This window comes from Pleurodeles waltl, chromosome 2_2 (assembly GCF_031143425.1).
Source record: "Pleurodeles waltl isolate 20211129_DDA chromosome 2_2, aPleWal1.hap1.20221129, whole genome shotgun sequence".
NCBI lineage: Eukaryota > Metazoa > Chordata > Amphibia > Caudata > Salamandridae > Pleurodeles > Pleurodeles waltl.
Genome location: NC_090439.1, coordinates 509,614,419 through 509,641,766, shown reverse-complemented (window position 1 = coordinate 509,641,766; position 27,348 = coordinate 509,614,419). Strand labels below are relative to the sequence as shown.

Genomic DNA, 27,348 nt, shown 5'->3' with positions numbered 1-27,348 from the left:
CATTGGCTACTAACCCCCCAGACCTAAACACACCCCTAATTTGAGTATTTAGGGGCTCCCAGAGCACAGCAAGATAGATTCCTGCAACCTAAGACGAAGAAGGACTGCTGAGCTGAAAAACCTGCAGAGAAGACGGAGACACCAACTGCTTTGGCCCCAGCTCTACCGGCCTGTCTCCCCACTTCAAAAGAACTGCTCCAGTGACTCGTTCCACAGGGTCCAGCAACCTCTGAAGTCTCAGAGGACTACCCTGCATCTAAAAGGACCAAGAACTCCCGAGGACAGCGGCTCTGTTCCACAAAGACTGCAACTTTGCAACAAAGAAGCAACTTTAAAAGAACACACGTTTCCTGCCGGAAGCGTGAGACTTTGCACTTTGCACCCGACGCCCCCGGCTCGACTTGTGGAGAACAAACACTACAGGGAGGACTCCCCGGCGACTGTGAGCCCGTAAGTAGCCAGAGTTGACCCCCATGAGCCCCCACAGCAACGCCTGCAGAGGGAATCCAGAGGCTCCCCCTGACCGCGACTGCCTGCTTCAAAGACCCGACGCCTGGTAGGAACACTGCACCCGCAGCCCCCAGGACCTGAAGGATCTGACCTCCAGTGCAGGAGCGACCCCCAGGTGGCCCTCTCCCTTGCCCAGGTGGTGGCTACCCCGAGGAGCCCCCCCCCTTACCTGCCTGCTTCGCTGAAGAGACCCCTTGGTCTCCCATTGAACTCCATTGCAAACCCGACGCCTGTTTGCACACTGCACCCGCCCCGCCCCCATGCCGCTGAGGGTGTACTTTTTGTGCTGACTTGAAGTCTATGCGTTTTTAGGCACCACTTTGACCTCTGCACCTGACTGGCCCTGAGCTGCTCGTGTGGTAACTATGGGGTTGCTCTGAACCCCCAACGGTGGGCTACCTTGGACCCAACTTTGAACCCTGTAGGTTGTTTACTTACCTGCAAATCTAACAAACACTTACCTCCCCCAGGGACTGTTGAAAATTGCACTAAGTGTCTAGTTTTAAAATAGTTTTCACACAAATGGCAAAAAGCTGTATATGCTATTTTGCTAATTCAAAGTTCCTAAGTGAAATACCTTCCATTTAAAGTATTGTTTGTAAATCTTGAACCTGTGGTTCTTAAAATAAACTAAGAAAATATATTTTTCTATATAAAAACCTATTGGCCTGGAATTGTCTTTGAGTCTGTTTTCCCCATTTATTGCCTCTGTGTGTACAACAAATGCTTAACACTACCCTCTGATAAGCCTACTGCTCGACCACACTACCACAAAACAGAGCATTAGAATTATCTCTTTTTGCCACTATCTTACCTCTAAGGGGAACCCTTGGACTCTGTGCATGCTATTTCTTACTTTGAAATAGTACATACAGAGCCAACTTCCTACACCTGAGATGTGTCTTCACTTGGGGAGTTCAAGGACATGGCAGAAAGGCCAAGGTATATCTCATCTCCATAGTAATATCTTGAGGTAAAAGCCAGAGTAAGAAATTTCTCACTGGCAAGAGGCAGTAATTTTAGCAAGATTATTAGGGCCAGGTAGCTAGATGACACTGCCTTGCAGATTTGATAAGATAAAACAGGAGGTGGTCAAACTTGATTTAAAGGTTCTGCACTTGTTTGCCCATAGTCTTGTCAGACCTTTGCAGTCCTACCTTTCTCATCAATAACCCACAATGAAGACTGTCAATATTATATTTAATTGGTTAGCATCCATCTATACAGCAGTGTCTTTAAGATGAATGGAAATGTGATTGAGTCAAGGGATTCATGTGGAGATGCAGGACTAGCAAAGTATTTTGTGCGCAACAATAAAAAGAGCATCAATAGGATTTAATAGGTTGTGCAAGCAGAACTATGTACACATTTAATAAGGTTGAACCAAGTTAGGATCCTTGAGGTACCTTGCATAAAAACCTTCCCAAAGTTAAATTGAAAAGGGGCAAGAACTATGGCTTCCTCTTTATCAGATGAAGATTAAAGACAAAGCAGTACGCGGCTCTAGTTCCTCGAAGCTGGACATTAAAATTGAGTGGAAGGTGATATAAAAGGCAGCTGGTCCTCCCTGGTCTCACAGTGGCAGATATCATCCAATCCCGCTATCGGGATGGATTTGGTAGCGTGCTTGATGGCAACAGCCTACTTGAAAAGTATCCTAAACAAAAGTGTAATGGAGTTTACTTTAAACTGTGGCTTTCAAGATTTTGGAAATAGCCGGTAGTAGAGATACAGGTTGGTAGTTTGCATATAAATGAATCCATGTATTTCCAACATTTGGCAACTATTAAAGAGGTAGGAGTAAAGATGACAGCATTGACCTTAATTTTAATTAAGTCTTTGTTGATCGAGGTAAAATTGGACAAGACCACTTCCTTAGATCCCCACAGTGAAGATCTGGAGGCGGACCAGCTGCAGACTGCCTGGGATGAGTAGGAAGCATTAGTTGCAGTTTTTGTAAGGGGGGGTGGAGGGAGCGCTGTTAAGAGGTGGGACTAGACCTCTGGGAGCAAGGAGGAATAGACAACTCTTTAGCAATGGAAAATGTTTACTTCAGAGAACGATTAGCAGATGGAATCTTACTGCTGTAGAAACTGGTTCGAGCTTTAGAAGATGGCATTTAAACGGATTGTGTGCTAGGGTATATATCTAATAGGATTCTGGGCAGTAGTTTTTTCCACAATTACTTTCTGCCTGTCTGACGTCATGCTTTACGTTGTTTTTAAAAATCATTGAACCAAACTGTCAAAGGCCATTTATTGAAGGGCATATTTTCATTTTGTAATAGCACCAGTCTCTTAATGCATCGGTGATCCACGGATCCGAGTCTAGACGGGGTCATTAAAATGATCAATAATTTGGGCTGCTGCAGGCCACTCAATGTCCACAGATGGCTTTTTCTGCTTTGGACAAAGCTGCTTACAGGACTGATAAGAGTATCATGAGTGCAAAGACACTTCCTGTATAGCAGTGATGTTAACCCGCAACACCCTGCCGGCAACTAAAACTGCTCTCAACATGTGGGATGACCAAATTAGGAAGTTGTGCAGCCAAAAAGCTAACGCCAAACACCTCATTGTTGGCAGGTACAGGACCTAATGATGTCACTATGTTGGCTGGATTCGGGCGTTAGAGGAATATCGATGTTAAATGTGGCCTGAGCAACTGATGGCATGAGCTCATTTGCATATCTGCAGCATAAATAGAAATTAAAGGGTTCTCATAATTCCAGATACTTCCAGCTTAAACATGATGTTATGGAATCTTTTGGGGAAAAATGAAGTGGTAACCGACACATTGCCCTTCGGAAGATTTTTTGAGACTAGGGTGCATCTTAAGAGCAATATTCCAGACCGACAACTCTTAAATAAGAGGTAGAGATTTATTGAAACTCAGTAGATGCGCCCGGAATATCAGTACCTTATAAGACATGAGGGAGTGGAGACCCTTACATTTTCAAGGGAGATTTAGGGCAGTTTTTATCTGATGCAATTTAAGATTTTTTCATTGGGTGTATAGGCACCTTTTCTCAAACGCTATGGGAGTGCCCCTTGATTAAGAGTTGGGGGAAGGGATCTTGAAAATTAATTGGAAGCCACCGATAAACTGGCTCTTAAACTGAAGCAGCAGCCAATTTACAGCAGGGTACAAGAGACGCAGCTGGGCTCTAACAAAAACTACTTATTACAAGGATTTCCAGTTTCAAACATAAATTTGGCCAGAAACGAGGCTGCTGTTACACCACCCCTTGAAGAGTGGACAAGGATATGAGCTGTTGTGTGGCACAGAGCAGGTGGTCTATAGGGGCTATGCAAGTTTGGGAAGATACGTGGGTGCTGAATGGGAGGAGCTAGTATTATTTGAGCTGCTGGTAATGTATTGAAGTGTGTTGTCTTCCAGTTTGTAGGTAAAGTGTGGCAGACCTGCAGAGCTCTCCTGAGAAGTGATAAGTTATGTACCATTGAAAGTAGGAGTGCCGTGTTGAGTTACTTACGGTGGCGGCGCGATGAGTATTGGAAGTGAATGTCATGTATGTCAGCCGCATGTAAGAATGACCATTAGCCACTTCCCTAGCGCTGCCCCTCTGCCACAGTGGGTTCATAAAGTCTGTGTTTGGCCTCTTCAATATAGATTAAAAAAATCAACAGAGCAATAATAAAACCTGTACCTCGTAACTGTAGTTCATTTGAAGAAACAAAGTCATTTTAATCTAGTATGCGATGAAGAAGATACATATACCCTGGCGATGTCCTCAAAGGCTTTCCATTATCTCCTGTACAGGGCCACGAGTAAACCGAGCCAAAGTCAACGCCGCGCAGGAACGGCTTAAAGGCACGGAGCGAGAGCGACTCCTCAATTTCTAGGCCTCGGCGACAAGAGGCAGAAGAATAGCAGACACGGCGGTTACACGGACGCTAAACAGGGAGGCGCTCTGAGCCAGCGCGGCGGCCCACTGATGGCTGACACTGGGAAGCGCTTGGGGGGGACCGCAGGGCTACGTTTTCAAACAGCAACTTTACAACTCAGGAACCTCTTCACCCGGTTGTTTTGGAAAATATCAGTGTCAACAAAAGCTACGCCTTAGAGCTCGAAGACTTCTATAGAAAACATTGGGGTTGAAGAAAGTTAAACTATGTTTGCGCACATGGGTTTTTCTTTATGCGAGCAGACGCACAATTTGTAGAATAGTTTTTTTTAAACAAACGAAATGCCAATCAATGCAGTGTCCGCTGATTTGTTTATTGAGGGGGAGGGACTGGAGGCGTTCGTCATCCGTAAAAAGGATTGTCACAGACTGAATATACATAATATATTTTTATTGCATTCTCAAATATATGTACAGAATTTTGTAATGAAGGAAAAATCTTATTAATGCTATAATAAATTAACTTTATACACATTTTGGACAGAGCAGCCGCAATCGCTTTTCAAAAAGCTGTAGGTTTCATGAGAGCCTGTTCTCCAAACACCTGCTTGAAAAAAGCAATATGTTCCTCACAGTGTTCACCTGCAAAAGAAAACAAAAACTGTTGGTGTTGATGGAGTTTGTCAGGAGAAAGGACTATGAATGAACCTAAGCAATCTTACACTCTGCATTGTTTTATTTAAAAATAATAATAATAAACATGCTCGTCTAATTATGGTTAACATGTCCTGTTTATTTTGTGTTAAAAAGAAGTTGGCACACGAGAACTATTTACTAGATTGTGCATGTCTTAGATAAGTTCATAGCTCTTGAATGAATATAACTACCCTTATGTCCAATCTGTTTTGTGGCTTTTGAAAAAAGGATTTGGAGACAAATTTTTCTCATACAAGTTTGATTTTTAAACGAAGCTGCAAGTGCTAATGAATATATGTTATGTTTTAAGAGGAAATGATTTAGCATGGTATTTTGTTTTCAGTAGAATGGCAATGTGTCTGGATGCTATGGGGGTGGGCACTGGTGAAATGAGAACAGCCGAGTACACCGGGCCTGCTTTCTCACTTTATTTCTGTGGATATTCATGCTCATTTTGTCATTTGAATGACGAGGTTAAATGAAGAGTAGAGCAAAAATACTCACTTTGCCACATCTGTCAACAACTGTGTAGTCATTTCAATGAATGGTTGGGGGGGGGGGGGGGAGAATAATTAAACCTAATTCAATGTTGAGGTTGGATTTTTAATAATTTTTAAGGAAAAGTAAAGTTTTAGAAACCTTCTTTTCCCTTTCTGAAGTTCTTGGAGGCTAATTTGCATTCTATCTCCAGCTTCTCCTAACCAGTGCTTCTACTTGAATAGGTGTGAACTGCCTCCTACAAGCAACAATATTCTGACCAGAATAAGCAGATATGAATCCCGAGTTCATCAGATTATGCAGGGTGGGGTTGTGGGCCTCCTTTTGACAGCTCAATGTCAAATGCTACTTGACATGAATGTTGAGCCACTTGGGGTACACTTGGAAGTGAGAGAATAGATTGTCAAGGCAATTCTTGTGTATAGTTTGGTGGCTAAAGGACTCTGCTTTGTGATACCAAACTTAAGCCTCTGGACTTGTTGTGGGTACAGTTCGTTTTTTCTAAACTGGATTTTAGTGGCTGAGATGGTAGGACACTTATTACTAAAGTACACTCTGCACATCCATCCACCAAAGCCCAAGTTTAGTGTGGCCAAAGCCATTCACCATCTTGGACCAGCCCTGACATATTGCATTTTGGGCCTATTTGCAGTAAAGCAACTAGGAACTACTGAAAAAAGTAGGTAGGCCAGGGTCTGTGAGCCTTTACCCCATTGGTTAGGGAAGGCTCAGAAGGCACCTCCATTCACTTGCTACTGCCAATAGTGAACAGATACATTTTGGAACTTTCGGAAGATGAGAAGAGTACTGAACTTGTTGTCTGTGACCAGAGAGGAGTTCTGAAAGACTGACGTGCTCCCTCTTGAACCCAGTACAAATAGGTTGACTCCAAGGGTCAGTTGGCTGACCTGTGCAGTTGCAGGATAACAACAAGCTACAAGAGGCCTTTTCCTGGAAGCGGCCAGCTAGCCAGAGGGAACCTGTCATAAAATTTACCCTTCTGTTGTCCTCTACCTGCCACACTGAGTCTTTAAGTGCCTCCTCTAAGGTCCTGGAGGGGTATGGGGGGGGTTACAGGTGTCCTCATGTGGTGGATTAGGACTTAAAAGACTTGAGTCTTTGATTAGGGCAAATCTGATTGGTGTATCTGACCTGCACTGTGTCACAGTCAGTCTCAAATTGTGGCTAGGTCCCGATGTAGCATGACCGTTGACTACCACCTCATGCTCTTTTGGTACTATTTCTATGTAAACATCGTAATCTCCTGTTCCTCAAATTGGAATTGTCTTTTTTTTTAAATCAAATGTTACTCTCTTTGGTTTGGAATTTTATTGTATATAATTTTTACTATTTTATTATGGTTCTGGTGCTGCATAAATACTTCACATATTTCTAAGAGCTAAGCCGGTCTGCTCCGTGCCATAGCTAGCAGGGGACTGAGCGCAGGTTAATTTAGCGACTTTGAGGTTTCATAATGACAAGGTTTGCGATTATTTCTTGAGGCGGATAGTCACCCACCCCAAATAATAATCCACATTTTAACAGGGGCCTTGAACAGTTCAGTAATGGGGACATTTAATTCCAACAGAGCAGATCTTACCTGGTCTAGTTATAACCAGTGAAACTCTCTACATGCCCATGCTTCCCAGAAGACAAAAATACTTACTTCAATAATTATATTTCTGGTCGATGAGTATTGGTACCAAAGATTCCACAGCTTAAAGCTTCGTACTGTTCTGGAAAAAAACTTGTTCAAAATGCATGTCTATAAAGGATGCCTGTACATCTCCAGAGAAGCCTGCAGACCTCATCTGCGCATAGCGATGGAGTACCACACGAGTCTCAACTGCTCATCCAAAGCTAATAATGATATCCAGCCCAGAACGAATTACATTTTTGGCTTCATCCTGAATATTTGAGCCAGGGAGCACTAAAACTCCTCAGGGACTGCAGGCAAGAGCTCACTGACCATGTCCCAGAAGGTGTGTGTCTCAAGTCTAATTAGGCAATTGGCATTGCCCAACCTAAGGTGAGGCTGGTTGCATAGAGTTTTTGAAGAAGGTAGTGGTGCACCTTGCTTGAGGAAGCCTTTACCACCAGGCTCTGGAGTAGGATGTAGAGTCCTTCATCATTCCCCCGCCCCCCCCCCCCCCCCCCCCCAAAAAAATAAAAGGGTCACCTGATGCCAGTCTGTGACATCTGGCTTACCTTCCTGTCCACCAGTGAGCAAGAACAGAGCTTAAATCAGGTTCCCACTGATGTTAGGGCTTCATTAAAGGGTAGTAAGGGATCAGATGATGCTTGCTCATGCTGCAAAACGTTTGTAAGTTCATTAGGTTTAACATCCAGAGAGGGAAGTTGTAGGTCCAAGATCTCAGCCGCACATATTATCACAGCAAAAGAAGCACTTTCTTCTGTTGGTGGAGGATGGGGTGTTGGGGGTCAACCTTATATTACAGGACGTCTCAAGCCCACTGGCCTCCTGTAGGTCTATCTATAGGTTGCCATCATTATAATGTGGGGGTAAATCCTCTTCATTTTCATCTCCAAGTTATAGCTGGCTTTGACTTGAGTCAGAGGCAAAAAGTTGGTGTAGCACTGTGGTAGAGGCAGTGTTTGTCTGAATCTGACTGTGTGGGGACCAGGTGTGTAAGGCGGAATTCGGGATGTGACTTTGGTTGAGGTGAGTTTGGCTGGGAGTGAGACATCAATATCAGTAAAGGATCCCCCTCCAGCATCAACACTGAAGGGACCAAGCAGATTGTAGTGCCAGAACGGAAGTCTGTGCAGAACCCAAGGTGGATCTGAGAGGTACAGACAGCACAGAGAATGGATCCACCAATAGTAACCCAAAGGAGGCCTATGTGAATCCTTAGAGCCTGAATGCACAACAGAGTAAACTGGAAGTGTGCCAAAGAGCTGAAATAAACCACCCGCCCCTTCCCCCCGCGCACTAGTTTTTGTGTTTTTTGGAGAACAGAAAAAAAAAACTTGTCTGACAAGAAAAAATGGGAGCGTAGCTCCAGATCCCTGATCGAAGCAGCAGAAAGAAAGGAACTGATGTCTGCACTTACATGCTCCCAGGGTGGAATAAAGTCAACGCAGAGCCGCACAGCTCCACCTAGTGGCACATCAGAACACTGATGTGAAAGATTCTGAATTGAGACTGAAGTGTAGGGTTATCTAACGGTGAGGAATCTACAATTAATGATATTCATCAGGAACAAATGCTCTGCACACTCCTGAAATCTAGTGTTGAATGCACACACTGGCAAGTTGTTTTTGTTTGAAGAACTTTTGTTTACCAGATAGCAGATGACCCCCTCTTAGCCCACAATGTACCAGGACAAAGACTGCACCTTCAATTGTTCTTTTTTTTTTCCTCTTTTTCCTACATTGGTTTTGGACGTTCAACTCTAGCTGTGGGGCGCACTGACAAATTTCTATTTTCCTTTGCTCCAGTAATTGAGCTCTTTAACATCATCAGAAGAAGCAACACCACTGAGCATTGGCAACTGCAATTTTCCGCTCTGAACCACCCTAAAGGGGTTGCCTTCCAGGTCTCAGATCATGTTTAGAATGAATCCAAGGGGGAAGGGGAGCTTGATATGGAGAAAACACCCTTCCAGTTTCTCCAAGGTGTAACACAAAATACTTTGTGTCCGATCATCGTGGAGTATGTTACCTGTGCCTGCTTCCTGAATACTCCTGTACTGCTTGCCAGGCTTTTAACAACAAGATGACAGCACTGGGGCTACCACAATAGGTAGCTCCGGTACAAGTGCAATGTGAGGGACATATTTAGCACCGCAGCTATCCAGAAGGCCAAAAAGGAAGATCCACTGGGCTTGACACCAGGTCAAAGCAGAGAGCTACCTCAGGTTTCCAACTTGACGGTCACAGAAGTCAAGGTATAGAGAGTGAGTCTCCAGTTTAGCAAGAGAATTAGGACAAATACTATTCCCTGAGCTGTTATCCTTTGACCCCAGCTCAGAGATATGCCTTGAAAAAGGTCTCTGCAGGAGGAAGAGCACTGCTCTAGAGAGTTTGACATCTAACCCAGAGTCCAGCCGAAAGGCTTCGACCTTTGGGGTCAGCTCCCATTCCAAGACCTTTCAACCTCAAGAAAACCATTCAGCTCTACAAAAGACCCTGGTGGAGGGCACCACGTCAACACCACTTGTTTAAAGTCACTCTCCAAATGCCCTCCCAGTCAAAGGTGACTCTAAACTTCGCCAGTAACCGTCCAAAAAAAAAAAAGCCTCGATACCCAGCTCAGAGAATAGTGAGCCCCTCAAAACCATAAAGTTCCCTAAGGTGCCCAGTGTAAGGCAAAGAAAGATCCTTACGCACCCATGCCCTCAGGATTTAATACTTGCACTGCAGCCACTGATAAAGACAAAGCTCAAATTCGAGGGGGCAGATATTGGAGGAACTCCAGCTTTACCCAATTCCAAAAAAGAGCAAAGATAAGGCTACTAGTCCCCCACTGCAAATGCCTCCATTAACTCCCGAGCCTCTGGACTTACCACACACACACTACCAACTCCTTCCTCACATCAGAAGTCAATCCACTCCTATAGAGGCGCGGATCAGGAGAGACCCTATTACAGCCAGATCTAGAAGACCAGCCACCTAGAGGCAATCCCTGAAAAGATTATCATGTAGACTCTGATGAGAGACCTACCCGGGAATAGTCTCCCTCCCGAATGACACCACAGCATACCATGGGGTCGTTCAGAGAGCAGCAGAACATTGCAAAGTAAGCTGCATTTCCTAGAAGAAGAGAAGTATTTTTTTGTGTAAACACTGTAAGACTGAAAGGTGTGTCAATATTTCTCAATTCTGAATGGTGTAGTGAAAACCTGCATGGGAAGCTTTAAACAGCCAGTTAATGCAAGAGTAGTCACGCCTAGGGTGGAAAAACAATACAAACCAGTCTCAGATGATCCTATTTACATCAAAGGCTACATTCAACCAGACTCCCTAGTTGTGCGTACAACTAGGAAGCGAGCTTGTGAACAGGGGAGGGCCCCTCCTGAACAAAGAGAGGGAAAAGGAAGATCAGCCGGCAAAAGAAATAGAAGTGAAGCAGCCACTTAGGAGGATTGCACATTCTGAGGGTCTGCTCTCCTGTTATGACAAATATCAATTGAAGGAGATGGAACCACTGCTAAAGCTCCTCCCAAACCCTATCACAAAAGGGTAAAGGAAAAGTGGCAAAGGAAAGACTATTTTAAATGTCGATATTTGATGCGAGCTAGACTCGAATACCCTATAGTGGGAGATGAATACCAGCATCATTCTCTGCTGCCGTGCAAGGCTTAGGGTTGTGACTTGAAACTAGAAGTCTAACACCACCTTGTAACATCTTCGATGAAAAGCATTTGGTTGGACCCTAAGTGGATATAATGCTACAGAAAATCAAAGAGGATACAAAACAGCTAAAGCAAATGTCCCCTCATAGGTACAAATCTCTAAAACTGGTTTTCATAAGCAACAGTCAAGAGGGAGTGCAAGAACATTAAGCCAGTTTACAAATTGGGAACTGCAACAGTCCTTTCAAGAAAGGCATCCAAGGGCTTTGGAAGTGGTGACTACCATGGTAAATTCACAGATGGCTGCAGTGGGAGGAAATAACCAGTGGATTATTGAGGTAGTACGGCGGGGGGGGGTTACATGGATTTCCACCAAACATACAACTTTGTTGTCAATGCTTCAAGGTCATCTGGCACTGCTGCTGAAGGAAGTACATGCTCTTCTCATGAAACATGTGATTGAGTCCATGCCCCCCACACCAACAGGACCGAGGCATCTATTACCTGTATTTCCTCATTCTCAAAAAATTATGCAACTCTTCAGCCTATCCTAGATCTCATGCCTTTCAACTAGTACATCTAGTACATCCTGTAGGAGCAATTCACAAATGTCACCATGAAGGACCTTTGTTTTTTTTCAGTTAATTTCCAGTTTTTTTTAATTTTTTTTTTTTTAATGCAAGGTATTATTTTATTACCACACCTAGCTAAGCCTACCCCCAGCCGTGCGTGGACTTTGGCCTGGGGTTGGACGCAGGCCCACTGTTGAACCCCCTGCCGGGCACGGCCTTCGGCAGTGCGCAATATAAGGTTGGCTGCTTGGTCTGCAATGGGCACTGTCGAAAGGGCTTGATCCCTTACTTCACATTTTCACCTGCATTGCACCAAATTTCTTTCCACATGCGAGGTAAGAGTGAAGCTTTGGTCCAGCAGTGAAAGCTGTGGAAAAACCAGAACATTATGACTCTTATGGCTTCAGAGAGCTATGGCAAAATTTTCCAGATCCAGTCTGTGTCTGGGATTTTCATAGGTAAGGAATCTGCAGGTAGAAGTATTTCTCAATAAGTCACATGTACCACAGCAAACTATCTTTTGCAGGGGCTCCTAAAGTTCATCACAGGGAATATCTACCCAAATCAAGAGAGGGTGAAATCATATACTCATTCTAGCTGAGCACCTGCCAGGTGTGGACAGCTACTTTGCATCAACAATTCCACGAATAGGAGATGATTCATCAAGTACTTCCGCAACTGGAGCACACTCACACCACCATGAAGAATGAAAAATGCAAAAACTTTGCCTCCACCACCCACTGTCTATGGCCTACAATTTTCCTCCACTGCTTCGGACCCCATATGTTGTAAAGAGATTGCATGAAGCACCAATGACCCTCATCCTGCCAACTTGAGTGAGACTGCCCTGGTTTTACATGCTGCTAGAAATGTTGAACGCATTCTCACAAGAAGGTCTTGTTGAGACCTCACTTCTTCACCGATCATCAGGATCACCTCAGCCATATGCACCTGGGCCTGCTAAATCAAGAAATCTAACACATGAGGTCTTAAGAGTTTCATTACCTTCACTTCCCAGAGAAGTGTATGCAATAAAGCCACAATGTGCGCCTGCTACGCTGCAGCGTGGAAAAGATTTCGCCATTATTGTTTGGGAAAATATACCCAACCCCCTCGCAACATTAGTTCAAGACATCATCTGCCATTTACTGCATTTGCAAAAAGCAGGAGTGATATGCACTTCTATTAGGTCACAATTAGTTGCAGTCGTATAAAACAGAGAATATTGTTTATTTCTAAAATACCTTGGCTAAATGCCTTCAAGGAGGGCCTTAAGAGAATGATTCCGCCAAAATCCCCTTCAGCGCCGGCCTGGAATCGCAATATAGTCCGAACAGGATTAAAGGGGTCTCTCTCTTTGAGCCATTTCACTCTTATGGTATGCAGCCTTTGTTGCCCTCGCTTCTCTCAGGAGAGTTAGTGAGCTGCAAGCACTAACCCTGGAGGAACATTTCTACAGATACACAAGGATAGGGTAGTTTTGAGAACAAATTAAAAGTTCCTCCCGAATTTTTTTGTTTTGTTACTTATCATGTAAACAAAACAATCAAGCTGCCAACTTTCCTAAACCCAGTGTCTGTGGCAGAAAAGGAATAACATACACGATGTCAAAAGGGCACTAATGTACTACACTGAAAGAACTATGCCAATCTGCAAACAACGTTTTATTGCCTTTTCAAAAGCCAATTACAGACATAAATAAGGTTGATACATGGTCAACACAGCCCACACTCTTCAAACACTACTCTGTGGTTATCCTTGCATGAGGAGGTTTTATCAGGCCAAGCAGCCTTAAAAACTTTTTTATCGAACATCTGTTTGCTCGTTACAAGTCCATGCAGAGCATTTGTCTCTACATTCTATGAACCGAAAACGCCAGTTGCTTAACTTTGGTAACGCTATACACTGTCTACCTGCAGATTCATCACATTTAGAATGTCCCCAGGCACCAGACTGAATATGGAAGATCCAAACAGCATTGCCCCTGCAAGCAGTAAGATTGCTCTGTGTTGGCTTCCTTCTGCCCCACAAGTGACGATGGAGCCACATAAATGCTCCACCCCTGCATGGCAGGTGGGCAGTGAGGAATCTGTGGTTAGACAGAGTATCCATCAGAACTAATGTTATCAAAGGTTCTTCTGATAGATACCTCTAACCGCAGATTTCTCACCTTTAAAATAGATACCAAAGCAGTACCTCCCAAGGTAGCAGGTAAGTGGAACGGCTCATATCAAAAAGTCCTGCAGGACCAAACCCTACCAATGCCCTTCCTATCAGACCTGTCAAGGCAGTTGTGCTATGTAAACATGTGTATGGACGCCCATATCTGATAGAGGCTTCTAGCTGCAGATTCCTTACCTTAGAATTTTCCCCCAGGCGTCAGACTGGATCCGGAGATTTTTCTCCAAGCAATACCCTTGCGCGTCGTTAAGTGGCGTTGGGTCGCCGTGATGACGTCGGGAGTAGAACATAGACGCAGCCTTCGCGCAGTGACGGCAGATCTTTTCTTTCCGCGCCACGCGCTGATCTGGAGAGATCTACCCTGGCTATTTTTTTGTCCGATTTCAACTGTTTTGTCAAAGTTGTTTGTGTACGACTTTGGTGCGTTGACCAAGACCGGGTTCAAGCCTTGTGAGGACTGCCATCGGACGATGTCGGTGATGGATCCTCATCGCGTTTGTCTGTCATGCCTCAAGCACAACCATGACCCGAAATCATGCTCAGAGTGTTGGGTCATGCATCCGAAAGCTTTGATGGAGTGGTCCCCAAAGGTAATGGCAGCCCGTCACTCGACTCCGCGTAGGTCCCGGTCTAGCTAGAGAGGAAAAGTTTGTCTGTCATGCCTCGAGCACGACCATGACCCGAAATCACGCTCAGAGTGTTGGGTCATGCATCCGAAAGCTTTGATGGAGTGGTCCCCAAAGCTAATGGCAGCCCGTCACTCGACTCCGCGTAGGTCCCGGTCTCGCTCGAGAGGAAAGTCTTGAGATCGGTTGCGGAGTCATCACCACTCGTCTTCTTCTAAATCCTCTGGTCAAGGTAAGAAGAAGAAGAAGAAGTCCCATCGTTCTCCGACTTCACCCCGTCGCTTGGCCGACGCGGGACAAGTGTCCACGCACTAGGCCTCCGTCCTCAGAGCCTCCGTCTGGGTGGACTCTGCATTTCCCAGAGCCGGAGCGACCCCCACCGAACTGGCGATGGGTGGGCCAACCCCGATACGGCACCTTCGGGACCAAGGGGTTCGGCTGAGGGGCCTTTGGGTTCGCCTCCGGATCCGCACCGACGCGTCGCACCTCCGAGACCTTCCCCGGCGTGGGTCGATTGTTGAAGCTCCCAACGTCGGTAGTGCCCACTATCTACATCAACCCATTTCTTATCCCAGACAACTGAGTCAGAACAGCGTTGGCCGACGCCACCATCAGCTTCAGTGGGCCCTATTCGCCCAAGGTCAGATTTGGACCCTTTTTCCTATGGGTACGAATACGGGGAGGAATTGGAGGGGTCCCTGAACCCTTATGAATACCAGGATGACCCTGCTATGGACTGGGCCCAGGATTTGGAAGAAGCCAGTGGTCTGGATACTTCTGATGCTGGCATGCTGTCGCCTCCTACCGTGGCTACAGCAAAGGGAGCTACTTACAGTATGGTGGTCAGTAGGGCAGCTGAGGTCCTCGGCCTTGAGCTACCTACTGTGGAAGTCCGGTCTAATGTCCTGACAGAGGTGCTTCAGCCTGGGGCTTCTACTTCAGAACCCCTTCTCCCATTCAATGAGGCCCTCACCGATGTCCTTTTGGGTACATGGGCCAAACCCAACACAGGGGTTCCTGTGAACGGGACTATCGCTCGCTGCCATTGGACCACGCCAAACGACCCAAAATTCCTGTCCCAACACCCTACGCCTGAGAGTCTTGTAATCCAGGCTTCCTCTTCTTCTGGCGCATTCCCTTCCGCACCCTCGGATAGGGAATCCAAAAGGCTGGAACAATTTGCCAAGAAGTTGTTTTCTTCCTCCAGCCTCGCACTGCGGTCTGTGAACACCGCATGTCTTTTGGGCCGTTATCCCCACTCCCTGTGGGATACGGTTGTGCAGGTCCTGCCACAGATACCAGAGGAGGCCCGTGCTATCGTCTCCCAAGCAGTGAAAGATGGGAGGGACGCAGCAAAGTTCACTATCCGTTGTGGGCTGGATACGACCGACTCTCTGGGCAGTTCGGTTGGGACGACAGTGGCCTTACAGCGCCACGCCTTGTTACGCACTTCTGGCTTCTCGGGGGATGTCCAACAGTCACTCATGGACATGCTCTTTGATGGCACCCGTCTCTTCGGAGACAAAGCAGACTCGGCCGTGGAGAGATTCAAGGATTCCCAGGCTACGGCTCAGTCCCTTGGTCTTTTCTCTGCCACACGCCCACCACAGTCCGCTTTTCGTCCCTTTTGTGGACACAGAAGGGGCGCCCTGTCGTGTCCTCTACCCAGCCACCATGCCACACACGCTGGACAGCCTATGCGTGGCCGAGGAATCCCATGTTGCCGTGGGACAGGGAACCAGAGGTCTGTCCAGTCCACCTCTGCCCCCGGTGCAGCCTCCAAACCCTCCTAGTCCGTCCCCTCACTCCAACCCAGTTGGTGGCAGGATCTGCCATCACCTGCCCCACTGGGAATATATCACCAAGGACGGGTGGGTTTTGCAGATCATTCGGAAGGGCTACTCCCTCCCTTTCGAATCTGCACCACCACACATGCCACCATCCTTCCATCATCTTCCGGAGGATCATTTGGTGCTTCTCTGCCAGGAAGTCGTGGCTCTCTTGGCCAAGGGAGCTATAGAAAGGGTCCCTGTGCCAGAAGTAGGTCGTGGTTGTTATTCCCGCTACTTTCTGATACCAAAGAAGGACAAGGGCTTACGTCCTATCCTAGACCTTCGGGACCTGAACTACTTCCTGCGCACCCTGGCTCAGGTTCTTTCTGCCTTGGACCCAGGAGACTGGATGGTAGCGTTGGACTTGCAGGACGCTTATTTCCACATCCCCATCCTACCTGCCCACAGACATTACCTACGATTCGTGGTAGGTCACGAGCACTTTCAATTTACTGTGCTCCCTTTCAGCCTTACCAGCGCCCCTCAGGGTGTTCACGAAAGTGAAGGCGGTGGTTGCAGCTCATCTGCGCAGGTTAGGGGTCTGAGTCTTCCCCTACCTCGATGACTGGCTGTTGAAGGCACCTTTGCGCCAGACAGTCGTCTCCCACCTTCAGACTACGGCAAACCTCCTGCACCAGCTGGGGTTCACTATAAACGTGCAAAGTCACACCTGACTCCCTCTCAGACGCTCCCTTTCATTGGAGCTGTTCTGGACACAGTGCAATTTCAGGCTTATCCTCCCGACAAGGGAGTCCAAGACATTCAGGCTATAATTCCGATCTTTTAGCCTCGGTCTTGGGTTTCGGTGAGACGGACTCTGAGGCTGCTGGGCCTCATGCATCCTGCTAGTAACACATGCCAGATGGTATATGCGGGCTCTGCAGTGGGACCTGAAGTTTCAGTGGGCGCAGAATCAGGAAAATCTCTCTGACCTGGTCCAGATCTCAGAGGGGACTGCGAAAGACCTGCAGTGGTGGCTTTCGAATCCAGATTGGGTCAATGGCAGATCCCTCTCCCTTCCCCAACCAGATCTCTCTATCGTGACAGATGCGTCACTTCTGGGTTGGGCAGCCACATGGGGGAGGCGGAGATCTGAGGCATCTGGTCTCCGGCGGAGTCGGGACTCCACATCAATATGCTGGAGTTCGGGGTGATCAGGCTTGTGTTGAATGCATTCCTTCCCTCTCTCAACGGGAAAGTGGTACAGGTGTTCACGGACAACACTACCGCCATGTGGTACTCCAACAAACAAGGCGGGGTAGGGTCCTGGACCCTTTGTCAGGAGGCACTACGCCTCTGGACATGGCTGGAACATCAAGGCATTACCTTGATGGTTCAACATTTGGCGGGCTCTCTCAATGCCAGAGCAGATGAACTCAGCCGCCAACGCACAGTCAATCAAGAATGGCATCTCCATCCGGAGGTGGCGCAAGGTCTCTTTCTCAAGTGGGGAGAACCTTGGTTAGATCTGTTTGCTTCTGCAGAGAACACGTAATGTCAGCTGTTTTGCGCGTTGGAGTTTCCAAGGCGGCCCTCGCTCGGAGACGCTTTTCGTCTCTAGTGGAGCTCCGGCCTCCTTTACGCCTTCCCGCCTATCCCTCTTCTGCCCTGAGTTCTCAAGAAAATCAAGTACGATCGGGCCCAAGTTATCTTGGTGGCTTCGGACAGGGCTCAAAGAGTGTGGTATCCAGAGCTATTGAACATGTCCATGGATCCTCCACTCAGACTGCCTCTTCGGGCAGATCTTCTGTTGCAGCAGCAAGGGTCGGTTCTCCACCCGAACCTATCTAACCTCTGCCTTCATGCGTGGAGATTGAGCGGCAACAGTTGATGGCATTTGCCCTTCCATCCGAAGTCTGCAATGTTATCTTGGCAGCCAGGCGTCCATCGACTAAAATTGTATACGCCTGTCATTGGAATAAATTTCTGGCATGGTGTACCAACAAATCTGTTGGACCCCCCCTTTCTGCCCCTCTCTCAGAGGTTCTTCTGTTCATTCTTTCTTTAGCCCAGCAGGGCTCTGCTTTGGGCACCCTTAAAGGGTATTTGTCTGCCATTTCCACCTTTCTTAGGCTTCCTGATCAGCCTTCACTCTTTAAATCTCCTTTTGTTAGTAGGTTCTTAAAAGGGCTCACCCACTTATTTCCTCCCACTCCATTTATCATGCCTCAGTGGGATCTTAATCTTGTACTTACTTACTTAAGGTGTACCCACTTTGAGCCAATGCATAATTGTCCCTTGCAGCTCCTCACATTCAAAACTGTCTTTCTGGTCGCGATCACCTCTGCTCGCAAGGTGAGTGAGCTTCAGGCCCTTTCTTCAAAGCCTCCATACTTGTCTGTACATCTTGACAAAGTGGTGTTACGCACTATAGCTTCCTTGCTTCCTAAGGTGGTTACACCATTTCATGTAGGCGAGTCCATCACTTTGCGTACCTTCTACGCACCCCACATCCTTCCCATGAGGAGGAGAGACTCCACCGTCTGGACCCAAAAAGAGCGTTGGCGTTCTACCTCAATCGTACTAAAGATTTTCAGGTGGACGATCAACTCTTTGTTGGCTATGTGGGTACGAAGAAAGGGAAGGCGGTGCAAAAGCGTACCATCTCTCGATGGGTGCTTCTTTGCATCAAACTGTGCTACGCTTTGGCTAAAAAGCAACCTCCTGAAGGCTTGCGTGCTCATTCTACCAGAGCAACTTCTGCTTCCACTGCATTAGCACGCAGAGTTCCCGTCCTGGATATCTGTCAGGCAGCTACGTGGGCATCCCTGCACACGTTTGCTAAGCATTACTGCCTGGATAGTCAGGTCCGTCGAGACGGCTGCTTTGGTCGTTTGGTCCTGCAGGACTTTCTAGAATGATCTTGGTTTGCAGCCCACCACTGAGGATGGCATAGCTTGGGAATCTGCAACTAGAAGTCTCTATCAGATGTACAAGTTACTTACCTTCGATAACAAAATATCTGGTAGAGTCATATTCTAGTTGCAGATTCCTTACTGCCAACCCATCCACCCCGCTTGCGAACTGATTTCTAGCGACAGGGATTCCCTCTTTCAGGTCCTTAGCTCTGGCGCACCAATCTCAGTGTTCTTAGCGGCTCTGCACGAAGGCGGTGTATATGTACTACTCCCAATGTCATCACAACGCCTGCGGAGTCGACCAACGCCACCTACCGACGTGCAATGGTATTGCTCGAATAAAAATCTCCGACTGCAGTCTGATGCCGGGGGGAAAATTCTAAGGTTAGGAATCTGCAACTAGAATATGTCTCTACCAGATATTTCGTTACCGAAGGTAAGTAACTTGTACGTCACAGCCTAACAAATGTCGAAAACGGGTACTTTGTGGTAGCAGCCTTGGCCCTGGTGGAATGAGACTTCAGTCCTTCTGGAGGCTGCTTCTTACCTAATGCGCAGCAGATCTTGCTGGAGAGGACTATCCACTTTAACAGTCATTTTATGCCCTGGCTTGCTTTTTTTTGATTCAGAGAACCCTCCATAAAGCAGATTGTCCACCCAGTGGTCTTTGGTGTGATCAATGTAAAAGCTTAAGGCTCTCTTTGGATCCAGCCAATTAAATCTCTTCTCCTCTTACAAGAGGTGAGGCAGAGCAAAGATCATTAGGAGAGTAATGGATTGGCAAACAAAAAAGCAGTCACACACTTAGGCAAAAAAAGCCGCCCTTGTCCCCAAAACCACTTTATCTGGGGAAAAAAAGATCGTATAAGGTGGCTGACCAAAGAGCTTAAGCTTACTCATATGACAAGCTGGAGTTATAGCAACCAGGAATACAGGCTTCAGAGTAAAGAGACATTGTGGACAGCTGTGCATTGGTTTGAAGGAAGCTCACTTGAGGAAAGTGAGGACCAAATTGAGATTTCAATGTGGCAACACAAAGAATTTGGGAGGAAACATCTGAGTAAAACCTTTTATAAACCCTTCACAACAAGTGTTTTGAGTAAGGACAGCTGTCTGGCAAACACAAAAAAGCCACCAAATGATCTTTAATTGTGCCAAATGCATATCCCTACTGGGCCAAAGATAAAACAAACAACAAGCGTCAACAGACTTCGTAGAGGGATGTGTGACACCAATGATGACATCCACAACTACGGAAGGAAGATTGAACAGTCAATGGCTGCTGTTTAATGTCCAAATATGGAGGTGTAGGTTTAAGTGTAGAAACCTGATCTGCTGCTATCTTCCTGAAGCGATAGGCTGTTCGGAGGACAGATTAACATGCTCGAAGTTCTGAGTACCACACTCTTGAATTTGTCCTTCTCCAAGAAAGCATTCAGAGGGCAGAGATCTAAAATAAGACTAAGGGATGGATTCTTCTTGAGCACGGGAAAAAAGCGAGAGTAAAAGCCAGTCCCTTTTTCAGGAGCCAGAACTCTTTCTACAGTTCCTTTGGCACTTAGAGCAAGAACTGCACTTCTAAAATCTCTGATGTGGTCAGAATGTGGAGCAGGTTCAAAAGGAAGGGTAGAGTCCAGTTGAACAATCTGAAGAACCCCTCCGCTAGAAGGTATATTTTGCCATCCTTGGAGATGCCTGATTCTGCCTTCCACATTATGGTTTTGTGCCACTAAGTAGCTTGGAGCCTGAACCTGCAGGAAAGTGAGCACTAGGACGTTCACTACCCATGCTGGCCTGGACTTTGTCTGCTTGATCCCCAACCCCAAAAGGCTTGCAGTGCCTGATGCGGAGGTGGTGGGCTGAGGTGCTGCCAAGTTAGCCAATCCTCCTGAGTAGCCTTGAAATGACAAAGCTGTTGAGGCTACTATCTCAAAGGGATAGTAAGGCCTAAGGAAAGCACCATTGCCTGACTTTCTCTGAAAAGATTTTGTGCAGAATCAGCCTTCTCGCCAAACAGGCTCACAACTAATGGAGAAGAGATGGTGTTGCATTGCATGCTATAGAGCATTTTGCCTGTCCCGCTGAACAAATTTTTGCAGACTTAACCTAAGTGTTTTATTTGAAGATATGCACAAAAGCACTCATGCAAGTGTATATGCGAGATCACTGCATCAAGTCATGACCATGGACGGTTTTAAGAAGTGCAGAGGGCTAGTATATGCCAAGAGCATATTAAAAAAGATTGGGCACAGCGAACTTTGGGATAATTCACACCCCCCCCCCCAAAAATCAACAAATATGATTATCAAGGACATATAGGCCCATACGCCATTCCTACACACCATGCGGGCGTCTTATTTAAGGAATGACGTTAGTCGGCGTGCGGACTGATCAGAGTAAAAAAAAAATGACGCAAACCAGGCAGCGGCGGCGTAGGGAAAAATGGGGGTTAAGCATCAAAAAATGGTGCAAGTCAGGTTTGAGGCAAAAATCATGCCTCAAACCGGACAACCCCCATTGAAATGACTCCTGTCTTAGCAAAGACAAGATTCATGCCCCCTTGCCCAATGGCCATGCCCAGGGGACTTCTGTCCTCTGGGCATTGTCATTGGGCACAGTGGCATGTAGGGGGCCCAAATTATGCCCCCCTATGCCACTTAAAAAAAAAAAAAAAAAAATTCTTCCCTCAACTTACCTGTACTTACCTCTCCTTACAGTAGATGGGTTCCCCCATCCATGGGTGTCCTCCAGGGGTGGGCGAGGATGGCAGGAGGTGTCCCTAGGGCAGGGAAGGGCACCTCTGGACTCCTTCCATGGTCAAAGACCATGGAAGTGAGCCCACAGGTCCCTTAACACATGCCCTGATCCAGGCGTTAAAAAACGGCGCACATCAGGCTCTGTGCTGTGTTTTAAGGCCCGCCCTCTCCTGTGCGTCAAAATGATGTGCAAGTATAAATAAGGCGCACAGGCCTTAGTCATTTTTTGGGTGGGAACGCCTACCTTGCATGTCATTAACGCAAGGCAGTTTCCTGCATCTAAAAAATTACTCACAGGGAGCAATTTTGACGTCCGCGGGCTCGAGTGTCAAAGTTTAAATATGGTGCACAGTTTGCGCCAAATGCGCGTCAAAATATTTGACGCACATTCGGTGCAAACAGAGTATCAATATGCCCCATAATGTCAATCTAAATGAGATGCAGTCTTGAGTAGTAGTAGGGAGGGTTGCCTACTATTCCGATACCTATCAAACAAGCTTTGACGCTTACCTTGACAAGGTATGCCCAGAAATCTCTTGTGTTTTGGATGTAAAATTCAGGCTTGGGGGCTGCTCCCTCTCCGAGCCTATACTGTAAAATGGCACCAAAAAGCAACAAGGATGGCCTCTTTGAATACACATTTGATGGGATTGAAACTATCTCACACAATCTGTTGTTTAACACAAAAACATAGTGTATGTAACAAAAGGCTCCTATCTCTGTTTAGAATGTATGACATCTCAATCTGCAAGGAAGTCAAGACTTTCCATAACAGAACTGACCCGTGGTCTTATCTCAGGAAAATAATCATACTATGTCGAGTATTTTCAATGGTTGTTGTTTTATCATGATTTATATTTATTTAATTAAATGTATGACATTTTGTGGGAGAAAAACATGTAAAAAAAAAAAGTGTAATCTAAGGCGCTGCATCTTGTATCAAAGAGGCTTTACAGTCGCATCACTTCATCATCTTTTGATGCTAGCACAAAGATTCTTTGCATTAAAAAATAGCAGCAGCCATATCAGGACAAATCAGTATGCAGCTTCTGGACCTTTCATTTTCAAAGGGATGTTAACATTACCGAGCAAGACTGGGCTCCTAAAGTTTATCCCTGGGAGATGCCCTAGTGCTAACCCACCCTACAGAGGCTCCCATTAAAGAACTAATACTAATGGATCCTTCATAGGTCTCAATGGAATTATTTCCTGATTGTATCCAGAGCTCCAGACAACCAGTTAATACCTGAAACTAGAGACCACATCTCCAGGCACCTTATAGGTCGGCATTTACTTTTGTGGGATTCTACCTGGGTTTTAAGTATTTGGGCAAAAGTGTTTTGATCATTTTACTGTTAATGCAGCCCCTCTGGGTATCAACTCGACTGAATTGTCCACCCAGAGCAACAGACCCTAAAAGCAGAGGGCCAGGTATACCATAGCAACCATGCTACTTTGAAACCTTTGTATTTGTTAGCTTGGGCCCACTGACAAAGACATTGTTTACACTCCCTAAAGTTAATCAAATGAACATGGAGTCAGCAAACACTGTCCACATAAACTATCATTGGCCTAAGACCTCAAAGACATTTAAAAGGCTGGTGTGTAAATGGTATACAACCACTCTGTAAGGTGCTACATGATTTCTGTGTAAAGAATAATTATCCTTGAATGTTAATAAACGTACTATTCGCTAACAACTTATAGAACAGGCAGGTCTGAGTGTCAACTGATGGATACTTTTAACCACAGATTTCTCACCTTTAGAATATTCATCAGACAGACTGGATCTGGAAATGTCCAAAGCAGTGCATCCACGCTGTCTTGGTTCCGCTCCAGAGGTGGGCATATAAGCGCCACCGCTGAGGTCGGACATCAGTTCCTTTTGTTCCACTTATTCCCATGTGGATCTGGAGCTCTTCTCCCTTTTTCATTGATTTGACAAGTTTTCCAACCTGATTTCTAGTGAATAAGGAACAATGTCCACAACTAAAACTACAGGGTTAAACCATTATGTGACTGTCCTAAACAGATGTTGGTGACTGCCAAGTGTGCCTCCTGAGTTTGGGCACGACACCAAGTTGGGAGTGAAGGGTGCCTTCACGCATCTGAAGGCAATCTGAAACAGTAGAGTGAAGCTGCATGTCGTCAAACATTGAAAGGCGCCATGCAAATCCTGCTCCAAGTCAGGGGTGTGGACCTGTTCTAATTCTCAAGGCCGATCCCACAACAGATACTCTTCAAGGTTGAGGTAGTCCTGTAAGTCTAAAACAGTTGAGGCCTTTAAGGAAGCCATGTTGTGTATTTTTACCACTCTTTCGACTCCCTCTGGTGCACCTCCGGGCCCTCTTTTCAATTTACCACCAGCAGAGATGTACTTAGTGCCGTTTGAGCCCTAGGGACCTGCCTAAGCCTGACTTCCATTCTAGCTCCAAGACCTAAGCTGGTCCCTTTTTTGTCGGTCACCTGAGGTGATTCCCAGTCAACTCAGTTGTCTAACACCAAGCTGACTCAGTCTCGACCCTGACAGAGGCCGCGCTCTGACTCACCTTCAGTGCTCCCGGTTCCTATACAACTTGGTTCATATAAAACTCTCCATGGACCATGGAGCAGTTCTTAATTGCCCTACCAGCTTTCGGTTTCAACTCTGTCCAGAGTTTGCCGCGTAAGTTCTCCAGCTTGGTCCATCTTCTGAGCCCCTACTGCTGCTGTTCGGTGAAGCTCTAGACAACACCTTTATGGGCACTTGGTATAAACCTTACTCTTGCTCACTAGCGAACAGGAAGGTGGCTAGACACCACAAACTGGTGCCTGGCTACCCTAATTTTCTTACATAACATCCAACTCTAGAGAGTTTGGTGGTTCAAGCTTCCACCAGTAAGGTAAATCTTAATTTGATGCTCATGAGCCCACCTGATAGGGAGTCATAAAAAGACTGAGGATGTGGATACCAATAAAATCTTTTTTTTATTTATTTAAATTAAAAAAAAAAAACTTAAAAAAAAAACATTGATGCGAACATTTGTTCTCTTCAATCACCCAAGACATGAGGTCGGTCAATGCCAGATGCCTGCAAAACCATTATACGCATGCCCTCGGGGTCATGGGCCAGTGAGATCTGACTGGCGGTCCCAGAAGAGTGCAGGGCATTCCTGACTCAAACATTCATGAAGGTCAGGATGTAGCCAAATTTGTTATTCAGGCAGGCCTGCATGGATATTACCAATGGTTTGGAGCAAACCTCGGGCACCAGTGTGATGCTTGGTCTCCCACAGGCTTTCCTGTAGCTGTACAGGACTCCCTCATGGATATACCTTTTGATGTATTCCATAATTTTTTTTTTTTTTTATTTTTTTTTAGAAAAAGCTGATTCCGCACTTGAGAACTTTAATGAAAGTCAGGCCATGGGCATACTCCGAGACTACTCCAGAGGTTTGGCTTGTAGACACTGCCAGGCACATCCACCCCTGCTGCAGTCACTTCAGTCCGTTCATGGCCTCTGATCAGGGACACCAGGCCTTCATTCTATCTCAGATTGCAGTCCTCTAAATGCCTCTCTGTGGGAGGACAAGTTCAAAATGCTCAAACTAGTCCAAGTTATAATTGTCCTGGATCAAAGTTGCTGGATAGTAGGTTGAGACCGCAAGGACGCATACGTTCAAGCATGCCTCCTGTAGTCACACAGACTTCACCTGTGGATCATGGTCGGCCAGCAGTATTTTCAGTTTGATGTGCTCCTCCTTCCCCCATCCATCACCCTCCCAACGTTCTTTGCTCTGCCTTACCCCTTGAAAGAGGAAGAGGAGGAGAAGGAGGCTGGATGCGAAAAGAATTGCAAGCTTTTACACTGACTGCACCAAAGACCATTGGGTGGACAATCAGGTTTTTGTGAGTTTCATCGGGGCAGAGAGAAGTAATTCGGAGCAGAAACAAATTATCTCAAGGTTGACCGTCTTCTGTGTTAAGCTATGCTATGCACTGGCCAAGAAGCAGTCTCCAGAAAGACTGAGTTATCATTCCACCCAGGAGAAGGCTGTGACCACTATGTTGGCAGTGGAGTGAATGTTCTCGATATGGGTGAGGGTACAACCTGGGCATCCATACACATGCTTACAAAGCACTACTCCCTTGACAGGTACAACGGAAAGGGAAGTTCACTTGTTCAGTCCTTCGGAACTTTTTGATCTGAGCCATTTCACACATCCACCACCCTGGTGGCTACTGTTTTGCTATCTATTCTAAAGTTGACAAATCTGCAGTTAGAAGTATCAATCAGAAGAACAAGTTACTTCTGTTTTATAAATGTCTTTCTGGTTCATACTTAATCTAACCACAGGAATAATATTCTAAAGATGAGGAATCTGTTGTCAGATAGAGTATACTCGAGAAAGAGTGAAGCCAAAGATAAGTACTTGATACTACAACGTACCAGAGTACACCTTGATTTTGTTACCCCTGAAGTCAAGTGCTCAAAGGCATTAACTTGGTATTCAAGTGGAGTGCAATAATGTGATTGACCTTAAGACTAACCTTAGGACAACAAAGGTAAACTGTACCTATAAAGGATGTTTATTGTCCATTAAGCAGTGATTGCACCAGGTCCACTACTCCTACCACCTCATTTCTAAATCACTCGCTGTCAGTTGATCATCACAATGGGACTAATACCATAAATGCATATGGGATTCACATTTTCGTCAGCCTTTCTCTATTACTGCTGCAGTCTATTCTTAGATCTGTTCAACTATCAAGCTTTTTTTTCAAATGTCTACACCTTTACCTTGCTGGTCTTGCTCCTGGGTTTATAATGAACACACTGCAGTATACCATAATACTACTGTCAATGTATGAACACAATTTTACATTTTTTAGTTCCAGTGACTAACTTTGCATATTGTCTGTTACTAATGGCTAGCTTCACCAAATTCCGACGTGATTGACCTGTAGAGAGCGGTTTCACTATAACATAGGTTTACACAGGTTTGAAGGACATTAACAGTCACTGACTGCCTGTTCCAACTGATTCCTATGCCACATCCATTTGAGAATCATGAAGCAAATGTGTAATTATTTCTGGATTCATTGTGCCCTCTGGCCTTATAAATGGCCCTCCTTTGGATGACTTAATCACAGTTACAGTTTTGCCTTTAATGCTAGGGACACTGAGTATAAGTTACTCTTCTTAAAGCTGTAACTATGGAGAACCTTGATGTTGACTTAGAAAAAATAAGTTGAAATGTAGTCAGCAGAATATAACCAATATGACAGATCTACAAAATTCAACTATGTGCACGTATGGTAACTTTAGTATTAAACCTGTGTATTAAAAACAGTTAATTGTTCAAATATGATAACATGTCATAGACTAATCACATATACTGATTCAGCATTTGAGCAAACATGAAATGAAAACAGCTTACTGTAATGCTTGTCATGGTATCTATTAAATGCTCGACTTACATTCAAAGCAGTGAAAGGGTGGACAAATAGATATTGAAATACAAACTACCTACACATGAAAATAAAAGGCAAATGTATCAGCCTGCCAGTGCTTGAGTAAGATTCAATAACCAATGCTGAAGCTCATGCTTCAGCATTGGTTATTCGAACAAGATATTTGAGGGGTCGCGTCACCC

The 27,348-nt window shown here is 45.8% G+C and overlaps 2 protein-coding genes across 2 annotated transcripts in view; one reads left to right on the top strand and one right to left on the bottom strand.

Moving 5' to 3' along the window:
• NPC1 (NPC intracellular cholesterol transporter 1) overlaps window positions 1-5,152 on the top strand; it is a 313,228-nt gene extending 308,076 nt beyond the window's left edge. The window contains exon 25 of the mRNA XM_069220022.1: window positions 4,291-5,152. Coding sequence (XP_069076123.1) covers window positions 4,291-4,373 — 83 coding nt within the window. The 3' untranslated portion in view covers window positions 4,374-5,152. The remainder of the gene's footprint in view (window positions 1-4,290) is intronic.
• The window catches only part of RMC1 (regulator of MON1-CCZ1), a 219,715-nt gene continuing 197,178 nt past the window's right edge, over window positions 4,812-27,348 (bottom strand). The window contains exon 20 of the mRNA XM_069220023.1: window positions 4,812-5,017. Coding sequence (XP_069076124.1) covers window positions 4,938-5,017 — 80 coding nt within the window. The 3' untranslated portion in view covers window positions 4,812-4,937. The remainder of the gene's footprint in view (window positions 5,018-27,348) is intronic.